At 41.9% G+C, this 18,064-nt stretch overlaps 1 protein-coding gene across 3 annotated transcripts in view; it reads right to left on the bottom strand.

Annotated features, from left to right (window-relative positions):
- Positions 1 to 446: 446 nt before the first annotated feature.
- glis2b (GLIS family zinc finger 2b) overlaps positions 447 to 18,064 on the bottom strand; it is a 78,172-nt gene continuing 60,554 nt past the window's right edge. The window contains exons 1-7 of one of the 3 annotated variants that reach the window (XM_062036918.1): positions 13,676 to 13,808; positions 13,252 to 13,437; positions 13,048 to 13,181; positions 4,435 to 4,590; positions 4,230 to 4,363; positions 4,050 to 4,168; positions 447 to 3,739 (exon numbers count right to left, since the gene is read on the bottom strand). In XM_062036918.1, the coding sequence (XP_061892902.1) occupies positions 3,015 to 3,739; positions 4,050 to 4,168; positions 4,230 to 4,363; positions 4,435 to 4,590; positions 13,048 to 13,181; positions 13,252 to 13,429 (1,446 nt within the window). In that variant the 5' untranslated portion in view covers positions 13,430 to 13,437; positions 13,676 to 13,808 and the 3' untranslated portion in view covers positions 447 to 3,014. Of the gene's footprint in view, positions 3,740 to 4,049; positions 4,169 to 4,229; positions 4,364 to 4,434; positions 4,591 to 13,047; positions 13,182 to 13,251; positions 13,440 to 13,675; positions 13,809 to 18,064 lie in introns of those variants that run through there. The other 2 variants (XM_062036917.1, XM_062036916.1) reach the window with 2 other exon arrangements.

The following is an 18,064-nucleotide window of genomic DNA, read 5'->3' as shown; positions in this document are numbered from 1 at the left end:
GCAAGCTACTTTTCTTGTGTAGCTTTCTACAATTTTCTGGGGATAGCTTCACCTGAAGTTAAGGTACAATTAATCCAGAGTAATTTGTAGATTAGCTTACTATATTTTCCAAGTAGTTTGCTCATTGAAGTTTATTCTCATATTATTGTGACCCCGAAAGGGACAAGCGGTAGAAAATGGATGGATAGATGGATGATTACAACCAAGTTTTTTCCTCTTTTTTATATATTGGACTTATTAATACATTTGTTCATTCGTGTCCAAGTAACGATTAACAAGGGATGACTGTATTGCACATTAACCATAATTGAGCCACACTAGTAGCATGAATTTATCTCAAGTTAGTAGTTTCACTTCCATTTTATTGTAACACAAAAGTGAGAGTTGTCTGTTGACCAATCCAGAGACACGTGTGCAGCCTGCTCTGTTTTTTCATTGGATGTATTTCAAATAGAAACCAGATGGAAACACACAACATGTATCCAATGCATCTTTATTAAACAGTTTCCTTTTCATTGACCTTATTACCAATATTGTGATAAAAATCCTCTAAAACAGGAGAACATGGCTGTATTGCAACGGTTGGAAACTTTTTATGCATCTCTAAAATTTCTTGCATGTTCCACCACAGAACATGAAACCAAGAAAAAAATATATCTCATTAAATATTTTTACCATAGATTGTTTACGTCTATATTTTAACTATAATGATAAAAAAAAGGCACTTGGAAAAATGAAAATACTGACAGAATATCTCAAACATGTGCAAAGAAAAAAAACTTGGAACAGGCCTCAACTGGCCTTAGTCTTATCTTGTATGAACTCATTTTGTGCAACACTGTAGCACTTCAGTCAATGGCACCCCCCTTTTTTTTTTTTTTGAAAATGACACTGACCAATCTTGTGAACACCACCTGTGCTCGGGATGCCACTCAACACACAGCATTGTGGGAGAACCTTTCAAATCCCCTGGAGCATGTACAGTACCGCATTTGTATGGTTTACAATTTAGCCTCAAGTTGCTTTAACGGTTGATGCTAAGTGATTAAAGCTCTACACTGAGGAAAGAGCCTCCCACAATATATGACGGGATGAAAAGTGCAGTTTACAGAGCTCAAAGAGTTATTATTATTATTATTATTAATGCATTCCTGGAACATAGAGCTTATTTAATATTGAAGCAATGTGAACCCCTACGAGGATTCGTGTCACGTTAGCCAGCTCTCTGCTGCCAGACTCAGCCTGTCCTCAGCTTCAACCTGAAGAGGAGAGCTGCAGCATCTATGGGATTGACTGTTGCCATGGAAACATCTATCCTACTTAGCATCAGCTGTTTCGGATGACATCAGTCTGGAATTGTGTTTATACTCTGAGGAGAGTGAAGATGGACAGTAGTTGGGGGGTTTAATGTTTTGCAAAATGGCCTTGAAGTTCCCTTTTACAGACAAATGTTTACGTTTCCTCTCATTTCTGTTCATTCCAATATACTGAATGCATTTGACAAGCCAGACCCCAGTAGTTGCCAACCAAGAAGACCACCCCATACCCTTTTGTCTAAAGACTCATCCTGGACAGCAGAGTAGCTGAGGTCAGAGCAGCTTTCACAGAACACAAGAAGCAGAATTCAACATCAGATAAAAAAAAATGTCTCGTCCAAACACATACAGACAAAAATATAGGATTGATTTGAGTTGTACAAAGTGGACGTCGGCCATGAGAAGACTAGGCAGATGGGAGAAGGAGGGAGAGGATAGTCTCTTGAGGGAATGTTCCTTGTGTTGATCCTCTCATACTCCCCTGTCTCCTACCCCCCTGCAACTAAAACTGACACTTGTTACAGAACTGATTTGATGATCAGCATTAAGTGCATGACGACTGCTTGAACCATTTTCATTAAGACTTTATTTGACCCTTAATGGACATTAAAATGAGGCAGTTTAACATAGTGTGGCTTCATTGTCAGTCCAGCTGTAGTTGGCACTAAGTGTCTGGACTCCCCGACACACAATTTACCTTTTCTGGGTATTTTTGGCACACAGGATAAAACTCCTAACTAAAGTGAAGCTTTTACTGGAGGGCCATCTGTTTTCCGCAACTGGTTTTTCAGCCGGGTGGCTCTTTAAAAGAAAACAAGACAGCAGTGTTTATCACCACACTGGCCCTTTCATACGCAAACTGGCGGTGTTGATTCAATCTCAGGCGAGCAGCTGGACAATCCAAGAGTCAATGCTGTGCCAGTTCAATCCAACGGGGTGTTTTTGTGCCTACTTCCGCCACATGGTGGAGCCATACACAGCAGTGCCCTCCGTTCCAAAAAGAGGAAGTGATTATTAGTCTCTATCAGGTGACGTAACACCGTCTGTCTTCAGATAGCTCTACAAGCTGCAGGTCTGCAAACATTCTTGTCTGTGTTGGTCAGCCTCCCCGAAACGGGGATAGATTGTCGGAGGAAAAAAAAAAAAGGACTCGCTCCTCCCAGAGGGTGGCAAGAGTTTAGCAGCAGTTTTGAGGTTTTTATGACGATAACAAGTTAAGTGCTGTGTGTAACTAAACTGTTAAGATCACTTGCTTTGGTCTGGCAAGCTTGTCTTATAAAAAGCCTGCGAGTTATCAGTTTGAAATAATAAACGCTGATGCTGCGTCATAGTGATTCTCTGCAGGGTTGCCCATCTCACTGCTTGGTGAGAGGCAGACATTCGATAAACTTTTATAAATACTTGACTGCCACGTTTATGGGCTCTGTCCACAGACCCGACAAAGGAATGGATAACGTATAAAATAAGACGTGTGTGATACAAACAGAGCTTGAGCCACCAACAACAAAAGAGGCCTGCGTTCTAAAATTGATCATACAATGTAGTGTAAGTACGTATGTAATCTTAAGTGTCAACTCTTTGAACCTATTGTGTGAGCTGATCCCCCGCCACCCTTCACTGCCTGTACCCTCACTGAGGCGTTCACCCTCCCATCCTGACCCCCTGAGCTCTTCTGGAATGTGTGTGTGTGTGTGTGTGTCAGTTGACCACAGCTGGCTTGAGCACCACAGTGCCTGGGGGGATGACCACCCATGACAAGGGATCATGAGACCCTCCTGTGGAAAGGTTAAGCACCCGCCCGGTCACCTCGTTCTCAGCCTCCTCCCCTCGGGCCTTCCTGGGGGCTCTGCGCTCGGCAGCCGCCCCCAGCACAGGAACCATGCCCAGAGTTGAGGAGGCGAACGCTGGGGAGAGCATGGGTGACTTGGCAAGGCCTAGTGGGGAGCCGTTGTAAGATAGGACAGACGTGCCTCCCAGTCCACCTGGAGGAGAGTTAGGGCAACCCAATGTGCTGAGGTCCAAGGGCCGAGGACTGAGAGGGGACAATGGCAGAGAGCCGCCCAAGCCCTGAAGAGCGTGGGCTCCCAGGAGAGCAGCCGCCGCCCCCGGGAAAATAATATGAGCCCCACTCATGTAGGACATCTCTGAATCCTTCCCCACTGCGCCAGCAAAACCTCCACTTTGACTCCCCTTCAGCAAGGACCCCACCCCGCCCGGCGAGCCCTGCTCCTGAGCCACAAAGTGACCGTGGGCCTTGATGTGCTTGCGTAGAGAACTGGGGTCTGTGTAGCGCTTCAGGCATCCCACCATCTTGCAGTAGTAGGGCTTGTCCACGTAGTGTGTGCGCGTGTGTTTGAAGCGGTCACTTGAGTTGGAGTAGCGCTTGTTGCAGCCCTCATACGGACAAATGTAGGGCTTCTCGCCTGCAGGAAGAGATGGATGCTTCTATGTCATCAGAAATCACATTTATTGGCCAAGTATGTTTAACAAGCAAGAAGTTTGACTAGGTAGACTGCTCTCTTTGTTCAATGCAAGAAACAAAGACAAACTCAACAACTACGAGAGAGCACAGTACTAGTAGCGCCATCTTGGTATGAAAACAAGAACACAAGAACTTTAAAGGAGCACAGAGCTGAGGCAACCATCTGCATCTCCAAAGGTGCTATTTCTACATACAGCTGCAAAATTAAAATCCTCCTCAAACATGCTGACTGCGCCTCCACCACCACTGACCTGTGTGTGAGCGGTTGTGTATCTTGAGGTTCTCGAGACGGGAGAAACTCTTGTTGCATGTTGGACAACGGTGAGGCTTCTCGTTGGTGTGCGTACGGATGTGTATGAGCATCTTGTACCTGCACAACATCAGTCTTCAGCTCAGCTCCTTATAGAGTTCACCCTGATCATGTACCTTACCTTGCGTTGAAGCCCCTCCCATTGCGAGCGCAGCCCTCCCAGTGGCAGCAGTACCCCGAATCCTTCTCTGGCTTGACGTGGAAGTCATTGACATGGTCCACCAGATCCTGAAGAGAGTCAAACAGCAGGTGGCACTGTTGGAAAAAGAAGAGTTCAAGTCACTAATTTTCCCTCCTAGGCTCCTTATGCAGTTTCTGTGCGTCACCTTCTTCCAGTGGCAAGCCAGTTGTTCATCCGCAGAGAGGTCCGGGGAGGCCCTTTTGTCACTCATCTGGCCAATGAACATGGAGGACGGCAGATGAAGTCCCGTCCCGGCCCCGATTGGAACGAAGAATTGAAAGGCTTGCGAGAGCTGAGAACTCTGTGGAATATAATCCAAAAGGACAAAAGCAAGACCATCAACATGCGGACCTGTTGATAGCTCACTTCCAATTTAGAAGAACGCTTGGTGAAAAGGACGGACAGAAACAGTCCAGTTGTATTATGATTGGGGATGATGTTGGAAACCGATTCTCCCGGTTGTTCGATAACAAAAGAACCGATTCCATGGACTCGAATCCCTTTATGAGAACCGGTTCCCGTTATCGAGGCCACTATAGTAAAGAAAAAGAGTTGGTTCTTTGTTGGAATCCCTGGGAACAAATCCCGAATGGGCAATGTTATGCCCATTTGATTGTAGACTCTTTCTGACACCTTGTGGCGATATGAAAATACTACGCCTCAATAGATTGGGCACTTCCGGGTTGACGATGTTAGTCCAGTTCATGAGACAATTGAGAAGTAGACAAGTTGTGTTAGCTCTTACAAGCCTTGGAAAATATAAGTCTGTAAGTAAACTGTTTAACTTGTTTATGTAACTCAATATTAAGGTGGAAAGTGGTTAAATTTGATAGTAAGATTTTTATTGAAAAACTATTTTTGTGCACCGTTTCAATGGATGTTTTGAGGACTTAAAATGGCTGCCAGTCGTGTATTTCCACCATCGAAATAGTTTCAACACTCAGAAGTATTTGTTTGATGATAGTACTGTATATTTGTGTGAAGCTAATATTTACATATTGTGTATTACATTTCAGTATGTTAATTGAATCACATAGCTTATACATTTGTCATTGTGTGTATTTCAGTTTAAAAAATAACAGTCCAGTGCCAGGCAAAAGTAAAGATAGGAAAAGACAAAGCAAGATCAACAACAATAAAGAGCCTGAATGGATTAATCTGCTTTGGAACTTTATTAGACATCTTGGATTGTTTGTTAGCTGTCTGCCAGTGTGTGTAGTTGCTATGTTCCAATAGCAGCATAAGTGCACTTTTTGGAGAGCTGTATTATTTTCAGTTTTGTGCCCAAGGGACTGATTTTATTTAACACTATATTATTATTTATACACTTATAGTGATCACAGAGACAGGTTGTTTTTGTGTTACTGTATATATTTGTTTTTCTGAAAAATCCCACTTAATATACTTTGGGTAACAACAGTCAATATTTATTCATTTAATTTTTTTCTTATAAAATAAAAGTGAGCTTTTGTTAAGCCAAATATTGTGCTTTTTTCCATATACAACAACCTATCTGGATTCGATAAGAGAATCGGTTCGATAGGAGGATTCGATAATGGGCTCAAACTTGATAATTTCTTATCAAACATCATCCCTAATTATGATGGTGCTGATGATGAGACGCAAAAAGTGTTGTGCTTTTCTTCGTTGTCTCCCTTAAAAACATCTATCGCCTTTCTTCCCGTCGTCTCTTGCTGTGCTTGACAAAACCACCCTACTTCCTTTCACTCGGTGTGAAAGATGCGAGATTCTCCGAACCTCAGCTGGGTGCACACTCGTAGGACACAGAATAGTGTAGCTTGTCTGGGTTGTTAAGTGCGAGGGAGTAAGACGGAGAGACAGTGTCCTACTTGCAACCGCGTGGGGTCATCTTAAGTACAAGGATGAGAGCCAGTATCTCGGTGCGACGCAGGGGCGGGTGAATGCTTCCAGCCAGCTTGTCTCAATTCAATTGGGAGTCAAATGAATTAGTCCGCATGTGGCTTGTACCTTGTTCTAAATCCAATTATACACACACACGCGCGCTTCATACCAGTGAGTGCATGAACAAAGGAGTGTGTATAAATATATATGTATATGTATCCAACTACTCCCTCAGACACACACCCTTTGCAGGCCATAATTTTATCAAGCCACAATTAGTTTAGTTGGTACCGTCTGGAATGATTCATTTTAATTGGCCTTGTATCTCCACCATGGGGTGTGTAAGCTGCTTAATAGTGTGATATGTCGGTGTATCACACATGTGTAGTACAGCTGTCCCTCGTTACATTGCACTTCAAATATTGCAGCTTCATTACATCACAGTTAGTTTTTTCTAAGCATATTGTACATGTTTTTAGACTAAATTAAGTTGTACTTATGTACCGTATTTTTCGGACTATAAGTCACTCCGGAGTATAAGTCGCACCTGCCGAAAATGCATAATAAAGAAGGAAAAATATATATATAAGTCGCACTGGAGTATAAGTCGCATTTTTGGGGGAAATTTATTTGATAAAACCCAACACCAAGAATAGACATTTGAAAGGCAATTTAAAATAAATAAAGAATAGTGAACAACAGGCTGAATAAGTGTACGTTATATGAGGCATAAATAACCAACTGAGAACGTGCCTGGTATGTTAACGTAACATATTATGGTAAGAGTCATACAAATAACTATAACATATAGAACATGCTATACGTTTACCAAACAATCTGTCACTCCTAATCGCTAAATCCCATGAAATCTTATACGTCTAGTCTCTTACGTGAATGAGCTAAATAATATTATTTGATATTTTACGGTAATGTGTTAATAATTTCACACATAAGTCGCTCCTGAATATAAGTCGCACCGGCCAAACTATGAAAAAAACTGCGACTTATAGTCCGAAAAATACGGTATTACAGTGCAGTATTTGTCTTATGTTCTATTACCGTATTTTCCGGATCATTGGCCGCACCGGATTATAAAGTGAACTGCAGATGAATGCTGTATTTTTGATATTTTTTCATATATTAGGCGCACCGGATTATAGGGCTCATTAAAGGAGTCATATTATTGTTTTTTTTTCTAAATTGAAGGCGGATTATAGGGCGCATTAAAGGAGTCATATTATTATTATTTTTTTCTAAATTGAAATATTGTGGTCTACAAAACATGTAATGGTGGTTCTTTGGTCAAAATGTTGCATACATTATGTTTTACAGATCATCTTCAAGTCGCTTTCTGACAGTTTCTTCTGGATGTGCCATTTTGCGGACGGTCTCATTTACGTGGTTCACCTTCGGCAGTGTCTTCTCTCCGTCAACTTTGTTGTAGCGGTGTAGCGTGCAAGGACGGGAGTGGAAGAAGTGTCAAAAGATGGAGCTAACTGTTTTAATGACATTCAGACTTTACTTAAATCAATAATGGAGCAGCATCTCCTCATCCGGAAACAACAACACCGGAAATGTGTCCCGTGAAAAACCGTCCGACCGGAACTCTAATAACTAAAGTTCCTTGGGTGAATAATGTAAACTCACTACACCGGTATGTTCTAGAGCTTTCATGGCAAGTTTACTGACAGATATAAGTAAGAACTTTACACTACTTTATATTAGACATGGCAACGGCGGAGGATGAATGTCCCATAACAAGGAGATAGAGAAAAATAAGATGTCGGCACAGACTACAAAGGTGGACGCGCACAGTTTTTCAGGATTTATGCAGATCCCAAATACAGATCAGCAGGTAAGAAAAGTCGCTTTTGCATAACATTGCGAAACAAAATGCCAGATAATGTCTTACCTTATACACACACTAATAATACTCGTATGTTGAAGCACATCAAACGGTGCAGCCTACACCTATCTCTTATGTTTGACTGCCATCTATTGGTCACACTTATCATTACACCATTTACCAAATAAAATTGCTTTGAGGTGGGTAAACTTTACCAAACTTATTCCTTACATTAAGCGCACTGTCGAGTTTTGAGGGAAAAAAAGGATTTTAAGTGCGCCTTATAGTCCGGAAAATACGGTACTTCCATTCCAACTCGCAAATAAACTTAAATAAGTCCGCTAACAATTAAGTCAAAAGGAGCTCCTCTATTCCGCCCATTTGGTTCTTGAAAAAAAAAAAAAAAATATTAACCAAATAATTGCATTATTGTTATTATAAGCACAAATGCAGACAAACTGGTTTTAGCAATGCATTGATCAGGGAGATGTTGCTGTATTGACATACTGTGAGCCAGACAGATTGCGTCTCAGCTGGTTAAAGTAATTCTGGATGATAAATCATTCCTCTCACTTCTATATTAGGAGGATTTAGCCAGAGAAGTTGTTTATTCGGGGACATCCAACTTATACCGGGAGATGGAGACAAAGACACGACAACCTAAGACAAGCACCTGCAGCAACTTTTCCTTTTAACCCTTCTTGTGGATTATGATTAATTTATCTAAACGGGAATATATGAACATCCTATCCGTCGGCATCCCAGTAAGAGCAGATATGGTACAGTAAGTGATTGTTTTATTATGTTAGTAGTTTGTATTTCTTGTTTAACAATACTGCTACATGATGCTATAGTGATTCACTAAAGAACTAAAACTTAGAGCTCATCTTCCTTATATTCATGTTAAAAAATATAAGGTTCTGGATCATATTTTTTCCTAAAGTAATCATTGTTGGCTCTCATGAAATCTGATGGATGAGCAGTGTTGTTGTTGGCGAAGGGAATTGTGACCTCGGCTTGCTCATTATCTCTCAAAATGGCTCGGGAATCTATGAGATTTATATTATTTTGATCATATATATTTAGTCGCAAACTTTGTAAGTGTTGGTGTTATAAATGATAAACAGTCGTGGTCAAAAGCTTGCATACACTTGTAAAGAACATAATGTCATGGCTTTCTTGAGTTTCCAATAATTTCTACAACTCTTATTTTTTTGTGATAGAGTGATTGGAGCACATACTTGTTGGTCACAAAAAACATTTTCTTCCTGATCGTGGCAGTGACAAAACTGTGCCATGCACTTTATACGTACGAACAATTGTCTGCACAGTTGCTCTCGGGACCTTGAGTTGCTTTGAAATGGCTCCAAGTGACTTTCCTGACTTGTTTAAGTCAATGATTCGTTTTTTCAGATCTGTGCTGAGTTCCTTTGACCTTCCCCATTGTCGCGTCTGTAACCGAGTCTAATGACCGCATCACACGAGCCCTATTTAAATGGGCTCAGAGAAGTCAACAGGTGTCAGTAGACCCATGATAAATTTAGAAAAGAACCAAACTTCATGAATGTTTTTTGTGACCAATCACTCTATCACAAAAAAGTTGTAGAAATGATTGGAAACTCAAGACAGCCATGACATTTTGTTCTTTACAAGTGTATGTAAACTTTTTTTTTTTTTTTTTTTTTTTTTTTTTTTTTTTTTTTTTTTTTTTTTTATAATGTCCTGCCCAGCTTCTCGGGCAAATCATATAGCAGATGTAGATGCCCATATCGGCTGTTCAGATTTACTTTACAAAAGAGAAGTGTAGGATTCTTCTCTTGTTGCCTTACTTGTATTTTGACTTTATTAAATGTATTTATATTATCATTTGGTGCAGCCGGGCCGGAGCAGGAGGGGATAGAAAGAGAGAAAAAGGAAGACAGAGGGGGGAATTGTGGGGACAAGAGGGGGATTAGACAGAGAGACAAAAACAACAACAGCAAACACAACAACAACAACAACAGAGCAACATCAGCAAATACGACATGTACAAATATGATGGTAAAAGTAATAGCAAATAAGCAGTTAGCGAAAATTAAAAAAAAAAAAAAAAAAAAATACAGAAATGACAATGAGCATTATTACACTAAAAATGGAGCAATATGAATACCAATAGAAATAGTGCTATTGATAATAAACAATACCAGTACTTTACCTTTATTATCAACAATACAATTGTTCAAATGCAACAATACATATACGTAATGATAACTTGAGATACGAAAGAATGCAGAAAAATGGAGGGGAAGAAAGAGAAGCAACCTTAACCTTGTAGATTGTTATAGTAACAATAGGTTAAGCTTTGTCAGTGTGCCATGTGTTATACCCAGTTTACCCTAGGGCAACAACGTTAATATATGTTTGATGAAACGTGATTATGTGCATGAGTGTATGTGTGCATATGTACTTGTATATGTACAGTATGTGTATGTGTGCTTGTACAGTGAATGTATATGTACAGTATGTGTATATGTGTGTACAGCGAATGTATATGTACAGTATGTGTATACAGTATGTGTGTTTGAACAGTGAATGTATATGTACAGTATGTGTAAATGTGTGTTTGTACAGTGAATGTATATGTACAGTATATGTATGTGTGTGTTTGTACAGTGAATGTATGTGTAGTATGTGTGTGTTTGTACAGTGAATGTATATGTACAGTATGTGTATATGTATGTTTTTACAGTGAATGTATATGTACAGTATGTGTATACAGTATGTTTGTATAATGAATGTGCGTGTGGAAGTTCGAACTTTGAGTGTGTAAATATGTACTGTATTTATTTGTATATGTATGTGGGAGCGTAGGTACCTATGTATGTCTGTATGTATGTGTGTGAGTATATGTGAATTTGCATGTACAATACATTTGACTCCCAGTGTGTGCGGGAGCCAGAGTACGGCCCCAGCCTCCCCGAGAACCCATCTCACAAACAGTAGGTGTGGTGCCCAGGGAACCAGGGGCCACCGCCCCCACGCAGCCAAGACGGACAGCGACAGGAACCCCAGAGCCTGGCCCACCGTGCCGCCCACAAGGGCCAGCAGCAGGCCGCAGACAGACGCACCCGGCAGAGGACAAGGCACGAGAAAAACAGGGGGAAGCCAGACCCCAAGCCAGCGAGAGACCACACCCCACACGGACAGAAAGGCGGGACGCCCCGCCCGAGGGGCCTGGAGACCCCCCGCAACCGGACGGGAAGACCGCCCCCGCCCCACCGGCAACAGGGCCCCCACGAGCCCCCCCCCACCCCCGGAGAGCGCGGCGAGGCCAGCCCACGGCCACCCCACCCAAGCCGGCCGCCACAGGACCACCCAGCACGGGGCCACAGGAACCACCCACCCCACCCGCAGGGACCCCAACGATGGAGATGGAACAACCAGCAACCGCCCCGCCGAGTCCCCCCCCCGCGAGGTAGGGGAATAAATAAATAAAATAAATAAATACATAATAATAATAATAATAATAATATTAATAAAATATATTTTTTTAAAAAAGGGGGGGGAAAATAAATAAATAAATAATTAAATCTATTTATAAAAATAAATAAATAAATAAATAAATAAAAAAAGAATTAAAAGAAGATCACAGACATGCTGACACACAAGGTCGCTACCCCAACAACTGGCTGACTCGCAGCACCTCGGAATACCCTGCAGCACCAAGCCACCACAGTAGACGCAGGGACCAGACCCAGCAGGCCCCAACCAAGACGGCCACCCGGAAGGGATGGACGGCGGGACCCAGGAGCTCCAGACACGCAGTCCGGATGCAGTAGCCTGAGGCGCCGACCCCCACCCGACAGGCAGGCCCAGAACGTACCCCCAGAAATATACATACATATATATATACATACACATAAACATACACATGTACACATACACACACATACACATGCATACACATACACATATATATACATACATACATACATACATACATACACACACACACATACACATACATATACACAGTTTGTCAGCCCCGACAACCACCACGCGCGCGCGCTGCCACCAGTCACAACATCAGCCACCCCCCTGCACCAGACCCAGCAGCCACGGGCGCCCACACCACAAACAAACGGCAGCAGAAACAGCAGCCACAACACCCACAGACAGCCAGCACCACCCAATCAAATCAAAGCGATCAAAAAATAAACCGCGACCGGCAACCACACGCCAACAGGATCACAGATACCAGCCAGCGCCAGCCCGCCAGCAAGCCCAAACGCCAACACGCAAACAAGAGACACCAACACCCCCCCCCCCCCCCCGCCAAAAGACCCCACCACCCCAACCCAAACCCGCACAAACACACCACCGCCCAAACAACCGAGACACAGTATCCAGACCAGACACGGGCGCCGCGCCGCCACCACATCAGGTCGCCAACAGAGACCCCACAGCGCAAGGTCGGGCCACACGGGCACGGACCCCACCCAACAGGAAGCGAGACCCGCGCGACGCCACACACAAAATAAAAAAATAAAATAAAATAAATAAATATATATATATATATATACATATATACATACACATACACATACACATACATACACACATACACACATATATATATATATATATATACATACATACACATACATACACATTAAAAAAAAAAAAAAATAATAATAATAATAATAAATTAATAAAAGCCTGGCAGGCCACCAGAACGCAGTCCCCGGAATCCGCGCCGGCCGACGAGGCAATGAGGGGTGCGCCGAACCCCAACCCCCCCACATGCATGTGTACAAGGCCCCCAGAGTGTCTACTGTGTAGTTAAAATTAGGAGGTCAGCCATTACAGCCGACCTCCAGTCCCTATTGATGCGTGTACTGTAGCGTGAGTGAGATATGTATGCTTGTGGGAACTAATAATGCGATTAAAATTGGGGGACATTGTATGTAAACTTTTGACCACGACTGTACATATTATGATAAAAGCTTCAATATAGAGGCAACTTGTTTTCCGTAGTACTGGTACTTGAATATTTTTAATTACACCCACCGCTGAAGTAAGATAGTTGCCATTGGTCATCTCTGGCGAGGTTGGGGTGTGCCGTAGGGAGGAGGGTGACATGCTCAGATCCACCGCCGGCGAGGTGGGGGTGTCTGTTCGGTCATGGGGGACTACCTGCACACCTGGGACGCACCGTAGAAAAATACACACAAGTAAGAGGACCGTGGTCATGTCGATAGCAATCTTATCCACCTGTGTACGGGGACGCCGGGGAGGCGGGATCCATGACCGCCGTGCCGTCATCGGCCATGTGGAGATGACAAGCTTGTTTGAGAAACAAAGGCGATAGAGGGGGCGAGCACAGCCCTCGGTCCCGCCCATTATTCCGCCGGGGGAGCTTCAGGTCCAGGGGCTCATCCACGGAAAGCATGACCACACCTGCACAAACAAGCAGAAGAGGAGCCGCGTCAGAACCCGAGGACGATAAAGAACCGTCACATATACAATGAAATATAAGTTGCCAGGGGAAGAACATCTGAAAGCATCTTGAATTCCAATGTCCCACTGGGCAAGCTTTTTTCTCCAACAATCGTAAACTGGAACACTGAGTAAGCCGCAGAAAAATAAACAGTGCCCCCCCGCCCCCCTTCCCTCCCTACCCTTTTCCCATTTTGACCTTTACTCGCCGCCCTTCCTGAGGAATGTCTACAATCCGATCCAGATGGTCATCCTCACCGCCAACACTGGGCCACAGCACCCTGTCACATCAACCTACCAACCCCACAGCGAGCACCTTAAGACCCCCGCAGACCTTTCAGACCCCACCGGTAACAACCCGCCCCCTCTCCCCGCCGGGCTTTTGAGTCCAGCTGCACTAACTCCACCTCCTACTACCCCTAAACACACTGACCTCTAGACCCAGCCTGAGGGGCGATGCATCTCGCTGTCACACACAAGTTGCTCCTCAACCATGGACCAGAATTTCAACAATAACTTTACAACACAACACTGAATATTATGGTCGACAATATTTTGATAGTTAGCGAGATCTATGTACAGTCGTGGTCAAAAGTTGACATACACTTGTAAAGAACATCATGTCATGGCTGTCTTGAGTTTCCAATCATTTCTACAACTCTTATTTTTTTGTGATAGAGTGATTGGAGCACATACTTGTTGGTCACAAAAAACATTCATGAAGTTTGGTGCTTTTATGAATTTATTATGGGTCTACTGAAAATGTGACCAAATCTGCTGGGTCAAAAGTATACATACAGCAATGTTAATATTTGGTTACATGTCCCTTGGCAAGTTTCACTGCAATAAGGCACTTTTGGCAAGCTTCTGGTTGAATTTTTGACCACTCCTCTTGACAAAATTGGTGCAGTTCAGCTAAATGTGTTGGTTTTCTGACATGGACTTGTTTCTTCAGCATTGTCCACATGTTTAAGTCAGGACTTTGGGAAGGCCATTCTAAAACCTTAATTTTAGCCTGATTTAGCCATTCCTTGACCACTTTAGACATGTGTTTGGGGTCACTGTCCTGTTGGAACACCCAACTGCGTCCAAGACCCAACCTCCGGGCTGATGATTTTAGGTTGTCCTGAAGAATTTGGAGGTAATCCTCCTTTTTCATTGTCCCATTTACTCTCTGTAAAGCACCAGTTCATTTGGCAAAAAACAGGCCCAGAGCATAATACTACCACCATCATGCTTGACAGTAGGTGTGGTGTTCCTGGGATTAAAGGCTTCACCTTTTCTCCTCCAAACATATTGCTGGGTATGGTGGCCAAACAGCTAAATTTTTGTTTGGAGGACAAAATAAGAGTTGTAGACAGCCATGATATTATTTTCTGTACAAGTTTATGTAAACTTTTGACCACAAATATATGTATACTTGTCACCTAAGCAGAACTTGTCACCTAAAATCCAAACCAAGTGGGCTTAAGCACATAACCTAAAAATGTTATCGAATAGATGCAATTGTTTCTGCTGCCAGTTGCCAATGCTAACAGACCATCTTGCATAATAGGAACAATCAGAATCAGATAAGTTGCAGTAATAGTGTTGAACTAGAACATTTTGATGGGCCTGCTATCTGTGCCCTGGATCTCTGGCCGGGGGTCGCCGGAAGCAGTCGTACTTATTAGATGGTGCAGAGTGTCTGAATCCTTGAGTTTTAGGTATAACTGTACAAAACGAGCCACAGAGCTAGCCTAAAACAGTAGCATGTTTACATAAAAAATGCTAACACTTGGCATGTGTGCTAACAATAGTATGATAACAGTCAGCATGTTTCATATACCAAGTTATACAACTCAAAGGTGTATGGCTGCGAAAATACCAAAAAAGTGTAAAAATTGATGAAAAAGTTAGCAAGCCTAAGTTAGCTTGCTAGCATGCTATCATTTGCATGCTAACAGTTAACAAGTGTCACATACCAAGTTATATGGCTCTGGGATAAACGGTTGCAAAAGTAGCTCAAAAATTTAGCATACTAATGTTAGCAAGCTAAGTATAGCATGCTAACAGTTAGCTTGTGTTACACACCAAGTTATATGGCTCTAAGGTGTATGGCTGGGGAATTAGAGTAAAAAGTGTAAAATTAGCAAAACAAAATTAGCACTTTAATGTTAGCATGCTACCATTAGCACACTTAACAGTTAACAAGTGTCACATACCAAGTTATATGACTGTAGGGTAAACGGTTGCAAAATTAGCTCAAAAAGTTAGCATGTTAGCACATTAAGGATAGCATGCTAACAGTTACCTTGTGTCACATACCAAGTTATATGACTCTAAGGTGTATGGCTTGGGAATTACAGTAAAAAGTGTAAAATTAGCAAATAAAAAGTTAGCACTTTAATGTTAGCATGCTAACGTTAGCACACTAACAGTTAGCAAGTGTCACATACTAAGTTATGTGACCGTAGGGTAAACGGTTGCAAAATTAGCTCAAAAAGTTAGCATGCTAATGTTAGCACGTTAAGGATAGCATGCCAACAGTTACCGATATTATCGGCCGATAAATGCTTTAAAATGTCATATCGGAAATTATCGGTATCGTTTTTTTTATTATCAGTATCGTTTGTTTTTTGTTTTTTTTGTTTTTTAATTAAATCAACATAAAAAACACAAGATACTCTTACAATTAGTGCACCAACCCAAAAAACCTCCCTCCCCCATTTACACTCATTCACACTCATTCACACAAAAAGGTTGTTTCTTTCTGTTATTAATATTCTGGTTCCTACATTATATATAATATCAATATATATCAATACAGTCTGCAAGGGATACAATCCGTAAGCACACATGATTGTGCGTGCTGCTGGTTCACTAATAGTACTAACCTTTAACAGTTAATTTTACTAATTTTCATTAATTACTAGTTTCTATGTCATTGTTTTTATATTGTTTACTTTCTTTTTTATTCAAGAAATGTTTTTTAATTTATTTATTCATCTTATCTTTTATTAATTTTTTTTAAAAGGACCTTATCTTCACCATACCTGGTTGTCCAAATTAGGCATAATAATGTGTTAATTTCACGACTGTATATATTGGTATCGGTAATTAAGAGTTGGACAATATCGGATATCGGCAAAAAAGCCATTATCGGACATCCCTAGTAAAAAGTGTAAACTTAGCAAAAAAAAAAAAAGTTAGCACTTTAATGTTAGCATGCTAACGTTAGCACACTAACAGTTAACAGGTGTCACATACCAAGTTATGTGACTGAAAGGGTAAACTGTTGCAAAGTTAGCTCAAAAAGCAAGCACGTTAATGTGAGCATGCTAATGTAAAAATGCATACAGTTAGCATGTTTTAAATAGCAAGTTATATGACTGTAAGGTATATGTAAGGCTGTGTAATCAGACAAAATAGCATACAATTCTAGCACTAACTAGTGTGTAGCCCAGCACCGCAAAGTCATTAATTAAACAATTTCTACAGATTCCTCCCTTCCTCGTCCTCGCACACGCGTGGCAACAAACTGGCGCTGGTGAATGGGGGGCTTTGAGAACCACTGGCCGGGGGCCCACATGAGAAAAGGCGGTGTGTTAGGGAGGTATGGAGGACGAGGGGGTCGCAAGGTTCAGCGGTCCTGTGAGGGATGGCCACCACTCTCAGAGAGACAAGGCATGGATAACAAGGCTTGAGACACATCATGAAGTACACCTGCAGACTGGTGAAATCCAGTTTAAAAGGTGATAATGCTCTGTTTTGATTGACAGCATCAGAGTTTGCTAAGTATAAAAAAGAGCTGCAATTTTTCCATGGAAGTTGCTGTTCCGAATGTGTCCTTTGTACCGTATTTTTCGGAGTATAAGTCGCTCCGGAGTATAAGTCACACCGGCCGAAAATGCATAATAAAGAAGGAAAAAAACATATATAAGTCGCACTGGAGTATAAGTTGCATTTTTTGGGGAAATGTATTTGATAAAACCCGACACCAAGAATAGACAGTTATGTTATGGTATAGTTGGTATGTTAACGTAACATATTATGGTAAGAGTCATTCAAATAACTATAACATATAGAACATGCTATACGTTTACCAAACAATTTGTCACTCCTAATCGCTAAATCCCATGAAATCTTGTACGTCTAGTCTCTTACGTGAATGAGCTAAATAATATTATTTGATATTTTACGGTAATGTGTTTATAATTTCACACATAAGTCGCTCCTGAGTATAAGTCGCACCCCCGGCCAAACTATGAAAAAAAATGCGACTTATAGTCCGAAAAATACGGTATGTCGCAAAAGCAATTCCAGTGTAACTTCCATCACACTGTGTAAAGATGACATGTCAGCTGACTTTAAGCGCCCTCTGGATTGGCTGCTGCTAGTCCAATCAGCACAGGTGCAAGCAATCAGTTGCTCCTGTCGTGGCTGGTGGCAGACTAACGCCGTAACGATGCACAATAAAAAAATGTATTGTAAATGATCCACTCAACAGATAGAATAACGAAGCGGTAAGATGCAAAGACTTAAGTCTTTTTACCAGTTACATGTACTGTATTTTTCGGACTATAAGTCGCAGTTTTTTTCATAGTTT

This window comes from Entelurus aequoreus, linkage group LG25 (genome assembly GCF_033978785.1).
Source record: "Entelurus aequoreus isolate RoL-2023_Sb linkage group LG25, RoL_Eaeq_v1.1, whole genome shotgun sequence".
Classification (NCBI taxonomy): domain Eukaryota; kingdom Metazoa; phylum Chordata; class Actinopteri; order Syngnathiformes; family Syngnathidae; genus Entelurus; species Entelurus aequoreus.
This window is presented reverse-complemented; position numbering and strand designations above follow the sequence as displayed.